The sequence below is a fragment of the Sus scrofa genome, chromosome 1 (genome assembly GCF_000003025.6).
Source record: "Sus scrofa isolate TJ Tabasco breed Duroc chromosome 1, Sscrofa11.1, whole genome shotgun sequence".
Lineage (NCBI taxonomy): Eukaryota > Metazoa > Chordata > Mammalia > Artiodactyla > Suidae > Sus > Sus scrofa.
The window spans coordinates 17395090-17414133 of record NC_010443.5 but is presented as its reverse complement, the minus strand read 5'-3'; the positions used below and the strand labels follow the sequence as shown (position 1 = coordinate 17414133).

Here is a 19044-nt window from a genome sequence, read left to right as displayed (position 1 = left end):
TTTAAAAAAAATTACATATGGCATTTACATGTCATGTTTCTTGTCCCATTTAATCCGAAAAGCTTTCTTGGCCTTTGTTTGTGATATTTTTTTGAGAGTGTAAACTAGTTGTCTTGTGAAATAGGGCGTTTGTTTGTTTGTTTGTTGTCTTTTGAGGGCTGCACCTGCGGCATATGGAGGTTCCCAGGGGTTGAATTGGAGCTGTTGCTGCCGGCCTACACACCACAGCCACAGCAACGCCAGATCCGAGCCGCATCTGTTACTTACACCACAGCGCTCAGCAATGCCAGATCTTAACCCACTGAGCGAGGCCAGGGATCGAATCCAAGTCCTCATGGATACTAGTCGGGTTGGTTAACCACGGAGCCATGATGGGAATCCTGAAATGTTTTTGGACCTGGGTTTTCTGTTTTTTTGTTTGTTTTTTAAGATTCAGGGAGTGCATTTCTGGTGCTCTGGTCACCACAGTGCATAGCATCCTGTCACTTTGTCCCATTATTGGTGAGATTAATTCTGTTCTTTTGGTTCCAGTGATGTCTGCCAGGATTCTTCTAAGTTATAATTTTGCCTTGTAATTAATAAATATTCTGTGGGGAGATAATCTGAGACCATGTAAATATCTTGTCTCTCCTTAAACATTTACCTAACGCTTTTAGAGTCCTTTAATGATGCTTTCCTGAATCACTTTTTTCTGTGCTGATTCCAATGGGGTGATATTTATTCTGAAATTGATGATTATTTTGGATTTAGAACTAACCAAATTTGTGTGTATATGTGTGTGTGTATGTTTCGTTTTTTTAAACATGAACTACCACTCTGGACACCCTAGCGTCTGGATTATAATCTGAGTAGGTTTGATGTAGTGTTTAAGTTGAAGTGTTTGTATTTTTCTACTTGAAAATGCAGATATTTGGAAATGCAGAATCTTGCCATTCTTCAAATGAAAATGCTTGTTGGTAACTCCACAAGCCCTGGAGGATGACCTGGCAAACCAGTTGGTTTGTCTGCAAAGTAGCGGCCAACCAAAATATCCTTCTGAGTCAGCAGTGTTGTTTTGTTGGCAGAAGGTTTCTTCAAAGGGCGAGAGAATTCAGCAAACAAAAGTGGACGAATCCTAAAGCTGCTCGAACTTAGAAGCAGAGGCATAGGTGGTGACAGGAGAATTGGGACCTGAGGTTTTGGCCCTTGTGGCTCTTGCCTTCCGATCCACTGTCCTGTCCTCCCCCCCACAGCTGTCTCAGGGGCTGGGCACCCCTGCCCTCCCTTCTTCCCGAGCTGCAACCCTTAAAACCTGTTCTCAAAGAGGTGCCGGGCATTAATTATGATGCACATGTATGTTTTCTAAAAAACACCATCACGTCTTCTAGTGGTATTTTGCATGTAACAGGATTTAAAGTCTTCAGTTACAGGAATATCTAGCCCTGGCCAGAAAAGACCCAGGAGGTGCGTTTTGTGGGAAAGACCAGCAGTGAGGAGTCTAACATACCTGACATCACAGCATTGGATGCCCTGACACGGGCGGGGGCTGCCTGGGCTCTGTTTGGCCTCTAGATGTGATGACCTGCATGATGGAAGGGAGGGAGGGAGGGAGGGAGGGAGAATAGATAGATATGGAGACTGGACTTGCCCCCGCTGCCCCACCCCCCACTTTGACAAAGTCCCCATTCACCCTTCATTTCTTTCAGTCCCTGGTCCCTCCACATGCTTCCACTGAAAATATAATCAAAGAAGGCCAGAGGAGCTTTTTTATTTGAATCTCTTCTATTTATATCTATTTCCATTGCCTATTGATGAGGCTGTCTGCTTTATTACACCAATATTGGATTTGTGTCGACTGGCTGAAAACGTGAATAGTAATTACATTTTTTGTTGCTCACGAATTACTCTCAAGAATATCTTGAGAAGAAGGCTTTTTTTGTGTTGGAAATTATCTTTGAAACTGTATCTTTTAAAAATGTTGCCCTCTGTTCCAGCTCTGTAAGGATGGTGCCATCAGCCACTGCAGCCCCCAGCCCCCGCCCCACCCCGGGGGTGGGGGAAAATCAGGATGGAGAAAAACAGGAAGCAGTCTGTGCTTTGGCTGTTGGCCCTGTTAGTTAAGATGCATACCTCAGGGATCGTTTCAATGAGCCCAGATTCTTGCGTCTCCCCATACATAGAAAGCCACTGAAAAAAAAAAAAAATCATTAGCTTGAGATGTCTGGGGTTTTTTGTGATTAGCCATAATCTTTTGATGTTCAACTATATATAAAGCAGAAAAAACAAATCCTGTATATCCTGCCTCCTCTCTTGTCTCTTAGGATCAGTTCCTTAGAGCTGTCTAAGTGGCTGTCTCCTAGGCTGTGCTCCTCAGTAAGATCCTTAAATAAAACTGAATTTGCAACTTGTGGGTTGTGTGTTTTTCTCCAGTCGACAGTTTAGTTACAGATTATAGAAAACCTGACAAACAGTGGCATACACTAATACAAAGTTCACTAGGTACATTCTTGTTTGGGGACAGGTCCAGGGCTAAGGAGAGCCTTCAGGAACTCAGACTGTCCTTTCCCTTTTCCCTTTTCTTATGCTTCCTTCCTTCCTTTGTTCCTCCCTCCCTCCCTCCCTTCTTTATCAGTTTTTTGGTTGTTTTTTTTTTTTTTTTTTGGTCCTCACCCCAGCATATAGATAACCCACTGTGCTGCACTGGGAATCAAACCTGCATCTCTGCAGTGACCCAAGCCTCTGCAGTCGGATTCTTAAAATCTTAAAATACTTAAATCTTAAATTTAAATTTAAGGGTTAATTTAAATCTTAAATTCTTAAAACACTGTACCACAGTGGGAACGCCCCTTTGGTTTTAAAGTGCTGCTGCATCTTCTGGGTGGGAAGAAGCAAGATAACGGGAAGAAGGAAAAGGGGCAAAAAGCCAGCAGCACACCCTTTTCAGAGCTTTCCCCGAGACCCTGACCAGCATGTTCCATTTTACCCCACTCCTTTCTTCACGCAGCAGCTGTTCCCTGAGCACCAGCTACAAAGCACAGGGCTCATAGGGTTCATGGGGCTCATGGGGTGTTGTAATTCTCTCTGCCAAATGCAGAAATTGAGGCACAGAGAGATTGGTAAATTGCCCAAGGCTACACAGCTAAGTGACAGAGCCCAGATTGGATCCCACTTAAGAATTCATGCTCCTAACTGCTAAGGTCTCATTCCAAAGCACTTGTAGTTGTATTGCTTATGCAAATAGAGAGGTGAGAGGTGATTTGAGTTCATTAGCGTTATGTAAATAGCAGCAGTTAAAACCGCCGCTTCGGTGGTTCCCTTGGATGTCAGAGCAAGCTTTATTCTGATATACACTGGATCTCTTACTTATTTATAGAGACAGGACAGTCCAAAATAAATCTCAAAACCTCACCTTAGCCAATATTTATAAGCTCTTTTCTACTAAGTCTTTCACTAGCATTGAAAATTCCCTGATTTAGTTTCCCTTTCTTTCATTACCTGTGACTACACTTCAACTGTTTTACGGTGAAAATGTCCAAAAATATATAGCAGCATGATGGAAGAGGGAGATAAATAAAAGGGCGGGAGAGGGTTCTGTGGTCAGCTGAAACGGATGGAATAGAGTTTATAAATGTTCTCTGCAAGCATTTATTCCATTTGGAATTTGCTTCGCTCTTGGAATTGTTTCATCTGGCAAGCTGGTAACTGTTCGGAAGGCATCAACTTTCCCTTTTCCCTCAAAAATCCATCTTCCCCTCCTCTTTCCTCTTGACTCCAGCGGAGAAGGCCTGCAGGTGTTGTGTGTCCTGATTGGTCCATCTCCCTGCCTCTGACTCACCTGCGACCTACTCTGTGGATGGCTTGCGGCCTGGTCTTGCCTTTTCCCTCCTCCTCTCCCCTCCTGATCCGCCCTCTCCCTGCCTGGCCGCCTCTGCCCTTGCCCTTGATCTGTTCCAGGCTGTATCCTCCTGTGGCCTGCAGAGCCTCTGAGACTGCTGCTTCTCCTGGTGGGGTGCTCTGTCTCCCTGCTACCCCCTCACTTGCACAAGCTCCACCTTAAAAACCTCAGCTCTGGTCTTGCCTATCCCAGAAGTCTTTCCTAATCTGCAGAGTTGAGGCGAAGCATCCTGCTGCTGGACTCTGTAACCCTTGGGCTCTCACGCAGCTGTTGCAGTGGACTGGAGGTCTGGTGCACATATCTGTGTGTGTGTGTGGGGGGCGGGGGTTACCTCCCACCCTGAGCCCGAGATCTTTTACGTAAAAGACTTTGGATGATGGATAGACATGTGAGTGGGTGAGTGAGTGCCCACTCATAAAAAAGCTGCTTACTTCAGAGCTCCTACTGTGGCTCAGTGGGTTAGGAATCCACCTGTTGTCCATGAGGATGCAGGTTCAATCCCTGGCCTTGTTTAGTGGGTTAAAGGATCCAGCGTTGCCTCAAGCTGTGGCGTTAGGTCGCAGATGGGGCTCAGATCTGGTATTGCTGTGGCTGTGGTGTAGGCTGGCAGCTGCTGCTCTAATTCAACCCCTAGTCTGGGAACTTCCATATGCCGAGGGTGCGGCCCTAAAATAACCAAAAAGCAAAAAAAAGAAAGCTTACTAATTCTCTACCCTGTGAGAATCGAAGAATGTCACCATCCTCCCAAACCATAATTCCACTGCTTTGCTCCCCTAGTTGCTGAAGTTTTCCCCTACAGCTGGGCTCCTCTCTTCCTTCCCTGTCGAGATGCTCTTTCCAGGGTCCAGGCCCCACCACCTTGCAGATGTGTGCTGCATTTGGCACCGATTTCCCTTTCGGTCTCGCTGCTCTCTCCACCCTTGGTGTCCGTGACTTTGTGGTTTCCAGCTTCTCCCACTCACTTTATGCCCACTCTTGGCAGCTGTGCTTTCCCCGCCCACCCCTTACGTGGGTTGTTCCTTTGGGCCTTTATTCCTGCATGCTCTTCAAAGATGCTTACCTCTGCTCATGACTTTGAACCACTGTCTCTGGGCACCCACGTGACATCCATACCCCTCTCCCTCTGCCCCATTCCCCACACTGGCCGCTTGCCTGTGCAGCCTCTTGCCAGATGCCTGCTCATTGCCATTCCATTCCTGTTGCCCCAAGCCGCTCATTCTTGTACTAGAACTCCCCCCCCCCCCCTTATCCTGCTTCCTTCTCTCTCTGACCACCTGTTCTCTGCCCTACATCCCTCTTTGTATCCCAGGGACCACTTTCTGCCTTTCACACAGCCTTTACATCCTAACTGCCAGAACTGGCTGCTTCCTACTTTTTTTTTTTTTTTTTTTTTTTTTCTTTTTGCCATATCTTGGGCCGCTCCTGCGGCATATGGAGGTTCCCAGGCTAGGGGTCTCATCGGAGCTGTAGCTGCCGGCCTACGCCAGAGCCACAGCAATGCTGGATCCGAGCCGCGTCTGCAACCTACACCACAGCTCACGGCAACGCTGGATCCTTAACCCACTGAGCAAGGCCATGGACCGAACCTGCAACCTCATGGTTCCTAGTCAGATTCGTTAACCACTGTACCACGACGGGAACTGCTGCTTCCTACTTCTGTAACTTTCCCTTTCCCTCTCTTTTTCTTTTTTTTTTTTTAGAACAAAACTTTATTTACAAAACCGTAATATGGTCTGTTTTGATATCGCTATGGACAAAAGGCCTATAGCTATTAGTTAAAAGGATACATTAATTTTAGCTAAACATAAAACAAGAACCTAACGTTATCCCAGTTTCTTACTCCTGTGTAGCTCTGAATGCAACTCAAAACAAAACGAAACAAAATTAAGAAAAAAACCCTACCTCTTTATAATGTACAACGGCGTAAGCAAGCCTCTTCTTTTCTTTTTTTTTCTATTTGAGGATTGGAACTGAGACTACTCATCTAAAATTTGCTGCTTACAGAGAAAGCCCTAGAGGATGGGATAAGTTAAAGATGGAGGTTTAGTTTATCTGGCTTTCATAATACGATATCCATGTATATAAATAAATAATATTGATAAACAGTATATATTAATAATTTTCTGACAAATGTATATATCTAATATCATGCTGAGGAATCAAGGGTTTCTTCAGACACTGTAGAGTTTTAGTTTATTCTGTTTGCTGATTCACAAAGTCTTGTCCATAGTAACATAGTTATCACCAGCATAACATGATAACCAGTACGCATAGATACTGGATCCTGGAAAATTCCCTGTTAAGTGTTAATTCCCAGCTGAGCTTCACCCATATATGCTTGCTTAAGTGCATGGTTATACACATGGATTCGTATATTGGGTTTATGCCTGGTGATATATATGTGGTGGATTCCCCCTCTTTTTCATTTTCCCTGCTCCAAGTGAGACCCTTAATGCTCTTTTCATGAACTGGAAAAAGCATTCAGGAAATTACTCCTTAAAGTACAATTAGGTCCCATCACACTGAGAGGATGCTGAGGTCCCCTCAGGGACGCCTGTAAATTAGGCTCTCTGCAGGGTTTCCCCTTGGTCAAAGTCCCCAAAGAGAGCCCCAGCCCATCTTTATCCCAGTCGTGTGACCCAGCTCCAGGCCACTGGATACTTTTGTTTCCAAACGCCTCTGGGGCTGTCTGGAGTTCCTGTCTTGAAAGTATTTCCTTCTTTAAGCCCTGCTTTAAGGGCTGCATCTTCCCCTTCTCAATCCCCTGACTGTATTCTTTCCACCTCTTGCATTTTGCATGGATTTGATGTCTCTTAACCTACTGTCACATGTATCATCGTCAATATCATAACACTGCTTATTGGGTTATTTCTGTGTATTTATTAGACACTGGTGCTAATCACGTACTCTACTTTCATCAGGTAATTTTTCATGAACCCGTTGAGGGTGATTACCTTGCCTCAGGTCCCAGAACAAGAGAGAAAAATCCTAATCCAGTTGCTTGCGCTGCCATCATAGCCTTGGGGTTAAGATGCCTGGCCTGATACCAGATTTTCTGGCTTCAAATCCAGGCTCTTTATTTCACCAGCTCTGCAACTCTTGCTCTCTACAGATTCCGCAACCATAAAGTGATCATTACAGTACTGACCTCAGCAAGCTCTCAAGCAACTAATGAGCACCCCGAAATCTTGTCTGTTACCATTGTCTCTTCTGTCTGGCCCCAGTTCATGCCCCTTGCCCCTGGCTTTAGCCACTTGGGGACTTTTCTAATCCCACCTGGCCCAGCACGGTCATAGATTCCTTGAGACCTTGCGCTCATTCTCTTCGTCTCCTTGGATTTTCTTCGGTATCCAGAACAGTGGTTTGCATAGAGCAAGGGCTCATTAAGTACTTGCAACAAATTCATTGAATGCTCCCAGTTTTTTGGAATCAGATTACAACTGAACTATGATCAGGACTGGAATTAACAGAAGACCTACTTGGGTCTCTCCTGTTCGCTAGCATCTGCCAGGCCTCCCTAAAAATGACAGCAATGTAATAGGAAGTAAGTGCTTTCTACTTGTGAATATTAGCATCAAAAAGACACCTGTTAAAAATTTAAAAAAAAAAAACATGTAGTAGAGAGAATAATAACTTCCATAAACCCCTAGATCCCTGGAGCTTCCCCTGAAGCCGCGACAATGCAGGATCCTTAACCTCTCAGCCACCAGGGAATTTCCTCTACATTCATTCCTTTTTTCTGCATGTATGTGCCACATTTTGTTTATCCATCCATCGATTGATGGACAGTTAGGGTTGTTTTGTCTTTGGGGCTATTATGAGTAACGCTGCTCTGAACATTCGTATACAGGTTTTTGGGTGGTCATCTGTTCTCCTTTTTTAATCAGCTTTATTGAAATGCAGAGCACGTACCATACTAGTCACTGCTTTCACGCGGTATGTCCACAGCTATGGGTCAATTTAGAACATTTCGTCACCTCGAAAAGAAACTCCATGCCCTTTAGCAATCACTGCTCTATCTCCCCACGACCCCCAGCCCTAAGCAACCACAAATCTGCCTTCTGTCTGTATAGGTTTGTCTGTTCTGGACCTTTCATATACATAGAAGGAAAGTGCATATTTTAAAGAAAATGGATGTATATGTTTGTTACAGCTCTGGAGGAATAGAATTTGGAAATCAATGTTTAATAACTTTGTGTCTAGCTGCTTTGCAATGGAAGTGTAAGGAATCTGAGCAAGGTCTTTCCTACGTGGGACCGCCTCCCTCTTCCTTAAGTAGCTCCTTCCCGGGGACTGGGCTTGAGGAGAGAGGCTCAGGTGAGTGGAAGGTCCCTGAGGACTCAGGCTGACAGTTGCTGTCCTCTGTGGGCTCCTGTGTGATGAACTGGGGCTCTCTTTCTGGTTGGTAAGAGGAAGCCCTAGAAACACACACGCGGGGCGATTACAAGTCTCCTTCGGAACACGCCAGGTTCAGTGAGAATTGCCGATGAGGCCTGTGAGTGTGCTAGGAAGTCCAGGTCAAGCCATGTTCCCTGGAGCTGAGACTAATGCATCCCGTTTCCACATCCTGTTTGTGGCAGGGCTGTGGGATAGGGGGAGGGAAGGGACAGACACTCACGCAGCAGTTTTTCCCCGAGGGGAGCAAGTGCCGTGTGAGGAGTGGGGAAGCCCTGCAGAGGCTCATCCTTCAGAATGGCTCCCAAGTCGATTCTGCCCGCTTCCGGTGGCTGTGTCCTCGCCCTGGCCCCCCAGGAGAGGGAGGTGGGCGCTCATGGTCTGTTAGAGCAGCACCAGAGGGGACTTTCGGCCTACATCGTCCAGTCCATGCAGCTCTCCAGGGAGGGAAGGACAGGCAGACAGCACCCTTAGGTATCAGAAAATAAATAGAGGCAGCCGTATGTGATGTCTTGTCTGTTCTTTTGCTTTAATCAGTTTACCCATAGCCATCTGCCAAGGCTGCGGGCAGGAGGGCAAGGTCGCTGTCCAGGGGTGGGGCTTCCAGTGTGCTGTTTACCTGTCTGTGATCGTCCCCCCACCCAGGCTTCAGCGCTCAGTGACACGGTGGCGAGCTTGAGTCAGGGGGTCTCCGGATTCCTTCTGGCCTGGGCCAGCTCTCATTTCTGACCCTGTCCAAAGCTTACCCTGCACTTCCAGTGTCGCATCGCATACAGTTGCATATTCACGTGTGCTGTCGCCGCAGCTGGCTTTGGTCTTAGACAGAACCTGAGCCTGAATTTTAGCTCTGCTGGTTGTGGGATTTGAATTCTCTAAGCCTCGGGTTCCTGATCGATAAAACATGCACGATCAAAGCTCTTTCCAGGGACAGTTGTGTGAAGTACCCACGCAGGTCCTGCATAGATGGGCGCTGTTCTCTCCCCATCCACCAGATGCAGGCTGCTGCCAGGCGACCTCAGGGTGCCTGTGGTTTCTATCCTCCATCTCATTAGATGCTGCCAGATGCCCAGCTTGTCAGTGGCCTCTGCTGCTTACAGGGTACCACCCTACCTGTGCTTTCCTGTCCTTTCTGCGCCCCAAAGACAGGAGGGCGGGGGAGGGCCAGGAGACAACGGAGCCCGTGCGGTCACAACCCACTGAAATATGCATTTGTGAGGATGGCTCTGTGTCCTCACACGTGTGTGTGCTCCACGGTGCAGCATATTTGAGGGGCTCAACATTCCAGAACGCAGGGGCTCCAAGTGAGAGCAGCTGTGCCAGAATTCTTCTCCTCAGCTGTTTCCTTCTGCAAGCCCTATGGCCCTGAGCTGCGCCTGGCAAGGGAGCGTCCAGCTGACCCGGTCCCAGCTTGAGTCCACCCCCAGGCCTGCATCCTGTGATTGCAGGAGCCAGGAGGTGTTTCGTATGTGAAGGTGGCCGAAGTCCTCCAGGGGAGGTGATCAGAACACTGGGCTGGGAGGAGGAGGGCGGAGGAGGGAGTAAATATCAGTAAATACCCGTTCCTATCCCCACAGGAATAGGGAGGGACCCATACCTACAAGTTATGTGTGTAATTCCTCCCAACGAAACTATGCTGTACGTGGTAGGTGGCAGTTAAGGAAACCGAAGTTTAGAATGACGAATGACACACTGAGATCCTGATTACAAACCTGGGGTGAGGCGGAGGTAGAATTCCAATCCTGATCTGTTTATCTGCCGGGGCCAGGCCTTTTGTCATAGACTCAGCCACCAGAACCACACAAGGTCAGATGCTCTTAGGAGGGACGAGTGATGGGCCAGGCGGCTCAGGAAGTTTAATTAAACACGTCACCTTTCTGCTGTATGGATGAGTATGCTGGGTCCTGGAAAGATGAACATGATAGGAAAGGTGACAGTGGGAAGACAGGACACAGTGATATCATACCCTGTGGGCAGGATGCAGAGAAACTGGAGGAAGAGGGACAGTCTACCCCTCAGGACAGGACAGGGCTGAGAGCCACATAAATTCCTTATCAGTCAGGGTTCTTTCTGTTGGAGAAGCAGATATTAAGATAACATCGAGGAGTTCCCTCTGTGTTGCAGTGGGTTCAGGATCCGACTTTGCTGCAGCTGTGGCATAGGTCACAACTGCGGATGAGATTCCATCCATGGCCTGGGAACTTCCATATGCAGAGGGTGTGGCCATAAAAAAAATTAAAGAAAATAACAACTGATAGCATTTTGACCTCATGTGTCTATGGGAGCTGGTTCACAATGCTGGTGAGGCTGTCCCTCTGTGTCCAATGATGTGGTCTGATGTAGCAGGACCAGCATTTGGGGCAAAAAAAAAAAAAAGAGACGTGGAAAAGTGGGGAAAGAGGACGCCCTGCCACCTACAAGGATGGGCTGAATCCCAGGTCATCCTCACCACCGAGCAGCAACCTCCAGCGTAAGGAACCTGCAGGGGGCGCTGGGGTCCTTCCTCGGGAAGCAAGCCACAGGCTGAGGATCTGACACCCCGAGGAGGAGACTGGACAGGAATGCGAGCACTGCGGCCCAGCTGCTCCATGCCTCTCAGTGACCCAGGGGACACGCGTCGACATCTGTTAGTTTGGGCAGGGCTTCATGCACTGCGGTGACCCAGAAGCCCAGCAAGGAAACAGCTACTGCGCTACTTCTGCTTTCTGCGCCTCAGGAAACATCTCACGTGGTGCACGCTGACCCCATGGGGGAAGAGGATCTGGGGAAACAAACTTGACATGGACCACAGCTTCCATGCAAGGCTCACCCTGGCCCCCGACCTGCCCTGAAAGCTTTGTCCAAATAACCCCTCATGGAAGGATAACCCTTGAAGCATCTTGGCCACTTGCTTTATCTTTTATTTTTATTTTTTTAAGATCCACACCTGTGACATATGGAAGTTCCCAGGCTAGGGGTTGAATTGGAGCTGCAGCTGCAGGCCTACGCCACAGCCACAGCAACACGGGATCCAAGGCACAGCATTACTTCCACCGAAGCTTGAGGCAACACCAGATCCTTAACCCACTGAGCAAGGCCAGGGATTGAACCCACGTCCTCAGAGAGACAGCCTCAGGTTCTTAACCCACAGAGCCACAACAGGACCTCCCACTTGTTTTATCTTACTATAATCTGTATTCTCTTCTGGAAATCTCACTGGCAGTGCTGCTTGCCGTATTTTGGAGGTTTGAGAGAAGGAGGGTACAGGGAGGCGGGGGAGAAGGAAGGATGGGGAAATGGGTTTTGCACTTTTTCCTGGGTCACACTCTGGTTCCGGCACGCCCACGTCCGAGTCAGCTGGAGGGCTGGCTGAAGACAGACCCTCAGGCCCTGCCCAGGCCAAGCACATTGGATTCTCCAGATGTGGAACGCTGGAGCCTCTAACAAGGTTCCCAGGAGGTTCTCAAGCAGCTGGCTTGGTTTTAGGAACCTCTGCCAAAACCTTTTTCTCATCTGTGGGACGGAAGCTCTCTGCTTCTGCTTCCCTTCTCGGTCCCCAGCAGAGCTGGGGGCCGCTCGGGTGATACTGGTGGAGGTTGTTTATCGTCAGGGTGTCCCTGGCAGTGCCTCCTGGCATGCGGATCATCTCCAGCAGGTGCTGGTGCGTCACTTCGGAGAAAGCCACGGAATCAGGAGGAGGAAGGATGTGAGGCCCTCCGAGAGCCAAGGGTGAGCAGCTGGTGGAGTGACAAAGCACGGGGAGGCGGAGGCAGCCCCTTGGTGGCCACAAAGGTGGAGGGCACGAGGGTGTGACAAGGGAGCTGTGGGGGGACTTAAAAATGAGACCCAAAGGGTAGCGGAGGTTAACTAGACGTATTGTGGTGATAAGTTTCTACCACGTCACTGTGTTGTACCACAATTTAAAAGATGAGATCTGAGAAGATAGGAAAGCTGGAGTTCCCATTTTCATCGTATTTATACCATCCCAAAAAATTCCCATCAGCTGTGTCTGAAGGAATTGAAAGTGAAAAAAAGCAAAAGGCTAGAGTTCTCCTTATAGTCAGCGGGTTATGAACCCGACTAGTGTCCATGAGGGTGTGGGTTCCATCCCTGGCTCCGTTCAGTGGGTTGAGGATCCCGCATTACAGCAAGCTGCAGCGCAGGTGGCAGATGTGCCTTGGATCCCACGTTGCTGTGGCTGTGCCATTGGCTGGCAGCTGCAGCTCTGATAAGACCCCTAGCCTGGGAATATCCATATGCCGCAGGTACGGACCTAAAAAGCAAAAGAAACGAAAAAGAAAATAACGAAAGGCTGTGGCAGTGGTCGCTGTGGAAAGGACCTGGTCCTTTATGCCGCCCACCGGGATCCCACAGCTCTGTCCTGTAGGCTGGCTGGTCCCTGTGCCTGCAGCATGTGATCAGCGAGGCCAGGAGGGGCCCTGCATGCCCGCAGCTCCTCTGACTTTGGCCTTCAGAGGCAGCTTCACCGACTCCCCTGCTGCCTTCAGAGCAGCTGACAGAAGAAAGCCTGGCAGCCCCGGACCCCACGTCCCTCCCCAGGTTCCTCCAGCGTGGCCAGCATGGCTCGGGTGATGGTGAATGGGAGCCGCTGTTCGTTTCCACTGAGAAAGTTCTGACCTGCTTCCGGAAGCATCGCCATGGAAACAGACCTAGGAGATCTTTGAAAGGAGCCTCTTTTCCTTCCATCTCCCCGCTCCCTTTCCCTGTCCTGAGCTCTGGCGGGTAGGGGCCAGCTCTTTGCAGCCTGGCTTCCCTCACTGGTCCCTGCAAATTTGATAAGAAGAGCAAAGGTCAATTTTCCTTATGGTGCCAGCCTCTGGCGGGATAAATGACCCTGTATGAACCCCTGTACCAGAGTGACAGCCCATTTCCACACCTGTTCCTGAGCTGGGGGCTGCATTACACGTTCTGATAACCAAACAGCCTTCCAGCGGAGCGAGCAGACGCTTCCCTGTTGATCCAGGCGGCCTCAAATCTCAGCCACATTTCCTTGCAGAAAAGCCTTTCTTGGACCATGTATTTATTACACACATGCAGTAGATTTTAAAGGGGAAATAAATAGAAGGAAGGAATAATTCTGCTCTCTTTACAGGGTAAATAGCAGCCATTAAAAATGTAAACAAAGCCACTTACAGGGTTTTTTTCCCTCATTTTATACAAACTAGTTTGTATGGTGAAAGCAATGCGCTAAGATCCTGTTGTGTTTTATTTTGGTTTTGACAGTAATTTAGTAATTCCGAAGATATAAAGACCTAAATAAAGATTAAAATTCGGCATAGAGGCCATAAAAGAAAAGCATTTGTTTTTACTGGTTACACCAAAACCAGAATGAACAGAAGCAGTTCAAGACCGTTTCCTGTTCTTAACACCTTGATTTGTATTCCGATTGAGGAAGCAGTAAAAGTCAGAGCTTGACCTGGAGCAGCAGACTCCAGGGCCCGATTCACAAACTTAAATTGCACTGTCACTTCCAGGAATTAGAGAAAATGCACACAGTTTGGCTTCCATTCATCGTATTGTGAATCTGGTTTTTAGTGGGAAGAACACGGAGTTGGATGTCAGAAGAGGCGAGGTTGAGCCTTCCCTCTGTGACTTGACAACTGACCATGAATACTCCTGGCCTCAGTCTCTCCATCTGTATAATGGACGTCGTCCTTTTCAGGGTCTCTGTGAGCCTGGAATCTGGTGAGATGTGTGAGAATGTACTTGGTAAACCCAGGCCCATGCTTTATAGAAGAACTGGGTTGTTTTTGCTTCTTCATGACCAAATCTGTTAGGATTATATTGAGTGGCATGTCACCCAAAGCTAACTTCAGTGTTGGGGCCAATGGGGGCACATTTTTCTGTACCGCAAGGAGTCTAGAGGTAGATATTCTGAGAATTAGTTCCTCTTCCTTGTGATGAAATGACAATTGCCTGGGCACCATGCCCGTGTTTCTGGCAGGACCAAGGGGGAGGGCCAAGGGCCAAAGACATGTGCAAACTGAGTCATTTCTTTGCACCATAAAAACACAGGCTTTCCCAGAAACATCCCACTATAACGTTCCAGGTATGTCCTCTCAGGCTGTGCTGACACCTGGCCTTCCACAGCTTCAAGGGAATGTGGGGAAGTGAGTAATTTAACAGGACACACCGCCACCCAAGCAAAATCGAGGTTCTTTGAATAAGAAGGAAGATGAGAATGGATATTGACATGGGAGCCAACTGGCCTTGCCCGTTATAAGCCCTCACTCGACCACTGGCGTCTCGCGTCACAGGCATGTCGTCTACTGAATTATCTTGTAAATTCCTGGAAACTGTGGACCCAGGTGTCGCATCTCCCTCCCTCAACGCACACGGCTTCATTATCTGTACCACACATGAAGCCTAGAGCAAGAAATCACCCTTGGTATTTTTCTGCATGAGATTGATCGGTTATACAGATGCCTTTGTATATGAACGTAACATAAAAAAATAATATTGCCTGCCCTCTCGTATGTCATGGAGAAGTTCTGAAGGTTAGTTACTAAGTCTGGAGGCATCAGGAAGGCATTTATCACTTCCCGGGGCCGAGGTAGACGCTGATACTCTCAGAAGGGCCATCAGCATCACTGCTGGCACCCACAGCCAGGTTTTAGACGGGACACAGGTGAAGATTATGGCCCCAGTAGAGAAGAAGAGACGTGCTGAGAGGTTTTGGAATCCCTGGAGGATGGTGGTGTGCAGTCCTGGGTTGGCTTTGCCTGCCCCCAGCCCCCTTCTGTGGTCACATCGAGTTCTGCCCCGTGTGGAATCCTGGCTCGGGGGAAGGTGGGGCCCAGACTCAACTGGACCCTGAACCCCCACTGTGGAGAGAGCGCTTTTGGCTGCTTTCCAGGCCAGAAACTTCAGCATCTGCCAGTGTCCTGCATCATTCACTGTGGGTAGCATCACCAGTTGGTGGATGAAAGAGCACGAAGATCTTTGAGGGCCCCTTTGTGAAGGATTTTCAGACTCCTCAGGCATAGAGCCCTACTCTTGGCCCTGGGGGGCTTGTCGGCCACCCCCAAGGTGCCAGAGAGCCGATCCCTTGCATTTGGAGGGAAGTGCATTCTGAGAAGGACTAAAAGAGATTTGACTCCAGGGAGAACGGGGGAGAGCAAAGGCCAGCGGTCATGACGGCCACCTTCTCGGTGGGGGTCCTGTCCTGTGCAGGCCCGTCCAGTACCATACGAGTCATGGTTCACTGAGACCTCCAGGAAACCGGTATGATCGGAAATATTGCTGTTTATTGTGCACAGCCTAAAATGGGGATTCAGGGGGACTGAGCGCGACTCATCCAGACTTGCTAGTTAGTCAGTGAAAGATCTGGTCCTTGAACACTCGTGGTTGGGCTCCAGAACCCTTGTGAGCCATTGTGCTTGGCAGCTTCTGGGAGAGTGGCCTTAGAGATGCTGCCTGGGCATCTCCATGTTGACATCATGTTCCATCACTGGTGTATAATTCTAAGAAAAATATGGATTGTTTTGGTAAAGTGCACTTGAAAAGTGGAAGAAGAATCGCTGTGTCCTGACTATGTAAGGGCAGTAGGTCTTTGAGAAGGGCTTGCTTTGCACACAAAGGATCATGGGTAAACACCTAGAACTTCTACATACCTAATATAATCAGCAGAGGGCTGGAGGATAATAGAAATGATTGTCATTAGAAGTCAGGTCTCACGTCTTGATTGGCTGTATCTTTCCTTCTGTGTTTTTCTGAATAAGACACTCCTTTTGAAAGAAGGAATTGTCTTACCTAAAGTGATTCTGATGGCAGTTTTAAAAACAAAGATAGGGGAGTTCCCGTCGTGAGGCAGTGGTTAACGAATCCGACTGGGAACCTTGAGGTTGCGGGTTCGGTCCCTGCCCTTGCTCAGTGGGTTAAGGATCCGGCGTTGCCGTGAGCTGTGGTGTAGGTTGCGGACGCAGCTGGGATCCTGCATTGCTGTGTCTCTGGCGTGGGCCGGTGACTACAGCTCCGATTCGACCCCTAGCCTGGGAACCTCCATATGCCATGGGAACGGCCCAAGAAATAGCAAAAAGACAAAAAAACAGAAAACAAACAAAAAACAAAGATAGGGAGTTCTCATTATGGCTCAGTGGTTAATGAATCCGACTGGGAACCATGAGGTTGCAGGTTCGATCCCTGACCTCACTCAGTGGGTTAAGGATCTGGCGTTGCCATGAGCTGTGGTGTAGGTCGCAGACGCAGCTCGGATCTGGTATTGCTGTGGCTGTGGCACAGGCCAGTGGCTACAGCTCCGATTGGACCCCTAGCCTGGGAACCTCCATATGCCATGGGTGTGGCCCTCAAAAGACAAAAGACAAAAATAAATAAATAAATAAAAGCAAAGATACTATAAAGAAGAGGGGTAGGGTTGGAAAACCTTGAAAAGGCCCACACTCCTGGTTGGAAATTTCAGACTTTAAAAATGTCCTTTTAGCCCTTTCCAAGTGTGAGAATTTGATTTGTGTGGTTAGAGACCCTCTTCAAACTGGAAGTAAAGGTTGGGGGTATTCTTGTTTTAGAAATACCATCATTAAGAGACCCGGAAAACCTGCTATTTCATCTGGAGAGTGATATTACATGATTGATGGGCCCAGATCATTTCCCAAGATATGCATCCATATTGACACCTATGCAACATGCACAAAATATTATTTAGTAGCCACTGCGCTGAATGTGATAAGCTAAATTGGTACAGTTCTTCCTGCTTAGGGAAGACCAAAGGAGATAAACAAATGTTAATGATATGCTGTTGACATTTTGTTCAATCATTGTGTTGTTGTTGTTGTTTTTCACTTTGGAGAAAAGCAGGCGTTGCTTGTCTACAGTAAGATAGGAAAGGGAAAGAGGAATCGCTATATCCATCCAAATTATTTGAAGGAAGTTCATGTAAGAAAAGTAAAAGAGGAACCTTGGTGATTCAGAAACTGCTGGAGTCTAGAGAAGGAGCTGAGTCGGGGCAGTGCTTGGAGGCCTGAGCGAGGTGTCATCTCTGCAGAAACCAAGCATATTCGTCTGCATGGGGGCCGCTTTGGGGAATAGTCATAAGGTGCCATTTACTGGGAGTTCACCAACTGCCAGGTGTTGCCCTGAGCTCTTTACGTTCATGCTTTCCTGTAATTCCGCTAACAACCCACGAAGGTAGGTAGTTTCTATCATCACACCGTTTTACTTCCCATAAAAAAGAACAGGTTTAGATTTATGGCAGTGCAGCCACAGGCGTGCCTGACTTCTGAGCGTGCGGCTGCTCAGCCTGTGCATGTCAGCCTCGGCCTTGGATGTGGTTCTTCAGACACCCACCTTCATCACTTAGGAAGGCAACCTTGCTACGAAAAGCCAGAAAGTACAGGCCAGGAATAGATCGAAATGAAAGAAAAAGCCCGTGTGGGGAGAGTGGGTCCACCAGGGTGACAGCATGTCACCAGCATTGTCACTGGGGAGTTCTGACAATAGTTGACCAGCCTCTGGCCAACAGAGTTACCTTCCAGCCCCGCCAGTGAGCTTGCAGGCTAATTTCCATCAGGTGCCTGAAATGCAATGGTATCGGCTGGGAAGGGCCCCATCTAGGGTAAAGCTGGAGATGACCGAGGGCACAGAGTTTCAAGAGGTGCTTGCTCACTACGTCCCCCATCTGCGAGAGTGGCACCCCGACACTAGGGACCCTCCATGTCTGGTGCCTCATCCTAGTCCTTGCCCCATGGCTGGAAAGGGGTGACCCTTAAATTTTCATGGCCGACCCTAGTATGAATATGCATTTTGTTTCATACTTATTTCAATGAGAGGAGAGAGACTCCTATATGAAAAATGCCTTCAATAACCAAAGGATAATAAGTAATGTCAAAGTAAGAGATGACCTATTTTACACAAAATGATTTGTTTCTCCATATATGCAAGATATGAACGTGAGTTATTCATTTATTTAGGGAAGGCGTAAAGCAACAGAAAATATTAACGACTAAAAAGTGCCTCCCTCCCCCTGTGCACGTGCAATTCGGTAGCATAGATGCCTCAGTCCTTTTTCTGCTTCTTGAGGAAAATTGGTGCTGGCTTTGGGGACTGGCTTGGCAGGCCCGGGATGAGACAGGCAAGGACCCAGACACAGCAAAAGCCAGCAGAAAAGAAACTAATGGAAAAGTGTATTTCCGGAGGCACACGATAAAGGAACCTTTAAAATCTCCTAAGTGTAGTAACATCTAACACATGGTCCTTTCTTAGAAAGGAGGTGAGCACAGTTCCTCTTATTTTTTTGGCTTGGTTATAATGAAGTTTCTGAACAGTCCATCAAAACAAAAACATCAAGTCTATTTTAGGCATCCCTTTCCGCATGGCATTTGTTATACCTTTCTGGTGTGCCAGCCTAAGTCTGTAACAACGCAATAGAGCTGTCTCTGCCTGGAGGAACCTCAGGCTAGTTATATATAAATAGAAGAAGAAAGATGGGCTTGAGCCAGATGATGTGGCCTCCTTTCCTTTGACAAGCAGACAGGAGGCTGTGCAGCAGCAACACAACCAAATCCTGAAAAGGCTTTTGAAACACTTAGTTCTAATAAACCCTTAGGCCATGTTCACATTTGGGGTTGAAAACATACCCTCTCCTCACACATCCTTCTGAGTCTCGTTTCCGAAATTGACCCAAGAACCAGGCCAGCATAGAACGTGCCGTGAATTTCTTTTATATACATGAGAAGCACTGCTGCGTTCAGTAGAGTGGATGAAGCTTTGGACTGAGACACTCTGCTAAACCGAGTTGCATCCCGGCCAGCCCCGTGTCCTTA

The 19044-nt window shown here is 48.0% G+C and overlaps 1 protein-coding gene across 6 annotated transcripts in view; it reads left to right on the top strand.

The window, feature by feature from the left end:
- SASH1 (SAM and SH3 domain containing 1) overlaps positions 1 to 19044 on the top strand; it is a 356754-nt gene that overhangs the window by 248984 nt on the left and 88726 nt on the right. The window contains exon 1 of one of the 6 annotated variants that reach the window (XM_021072057.1): positions 6002 to 11974. The exons of 4 other annotated variants lie outside the window; for them this stretch is intronic. In XM_021072057.1, coding sequence (XP_020927716.1) covers positions 11667 to 11974 — 308 coding nt within the window. In that variant the 5' untranslated portion in view covers positions 6002 to 11666. Of the gene's footprint in view, positions 1 to 6001; positions 11975 to 19044 lie in introns of those variants that run through there. One more of the 6 variants, XM_021072072.1, reaches the window with a different exon arrangement.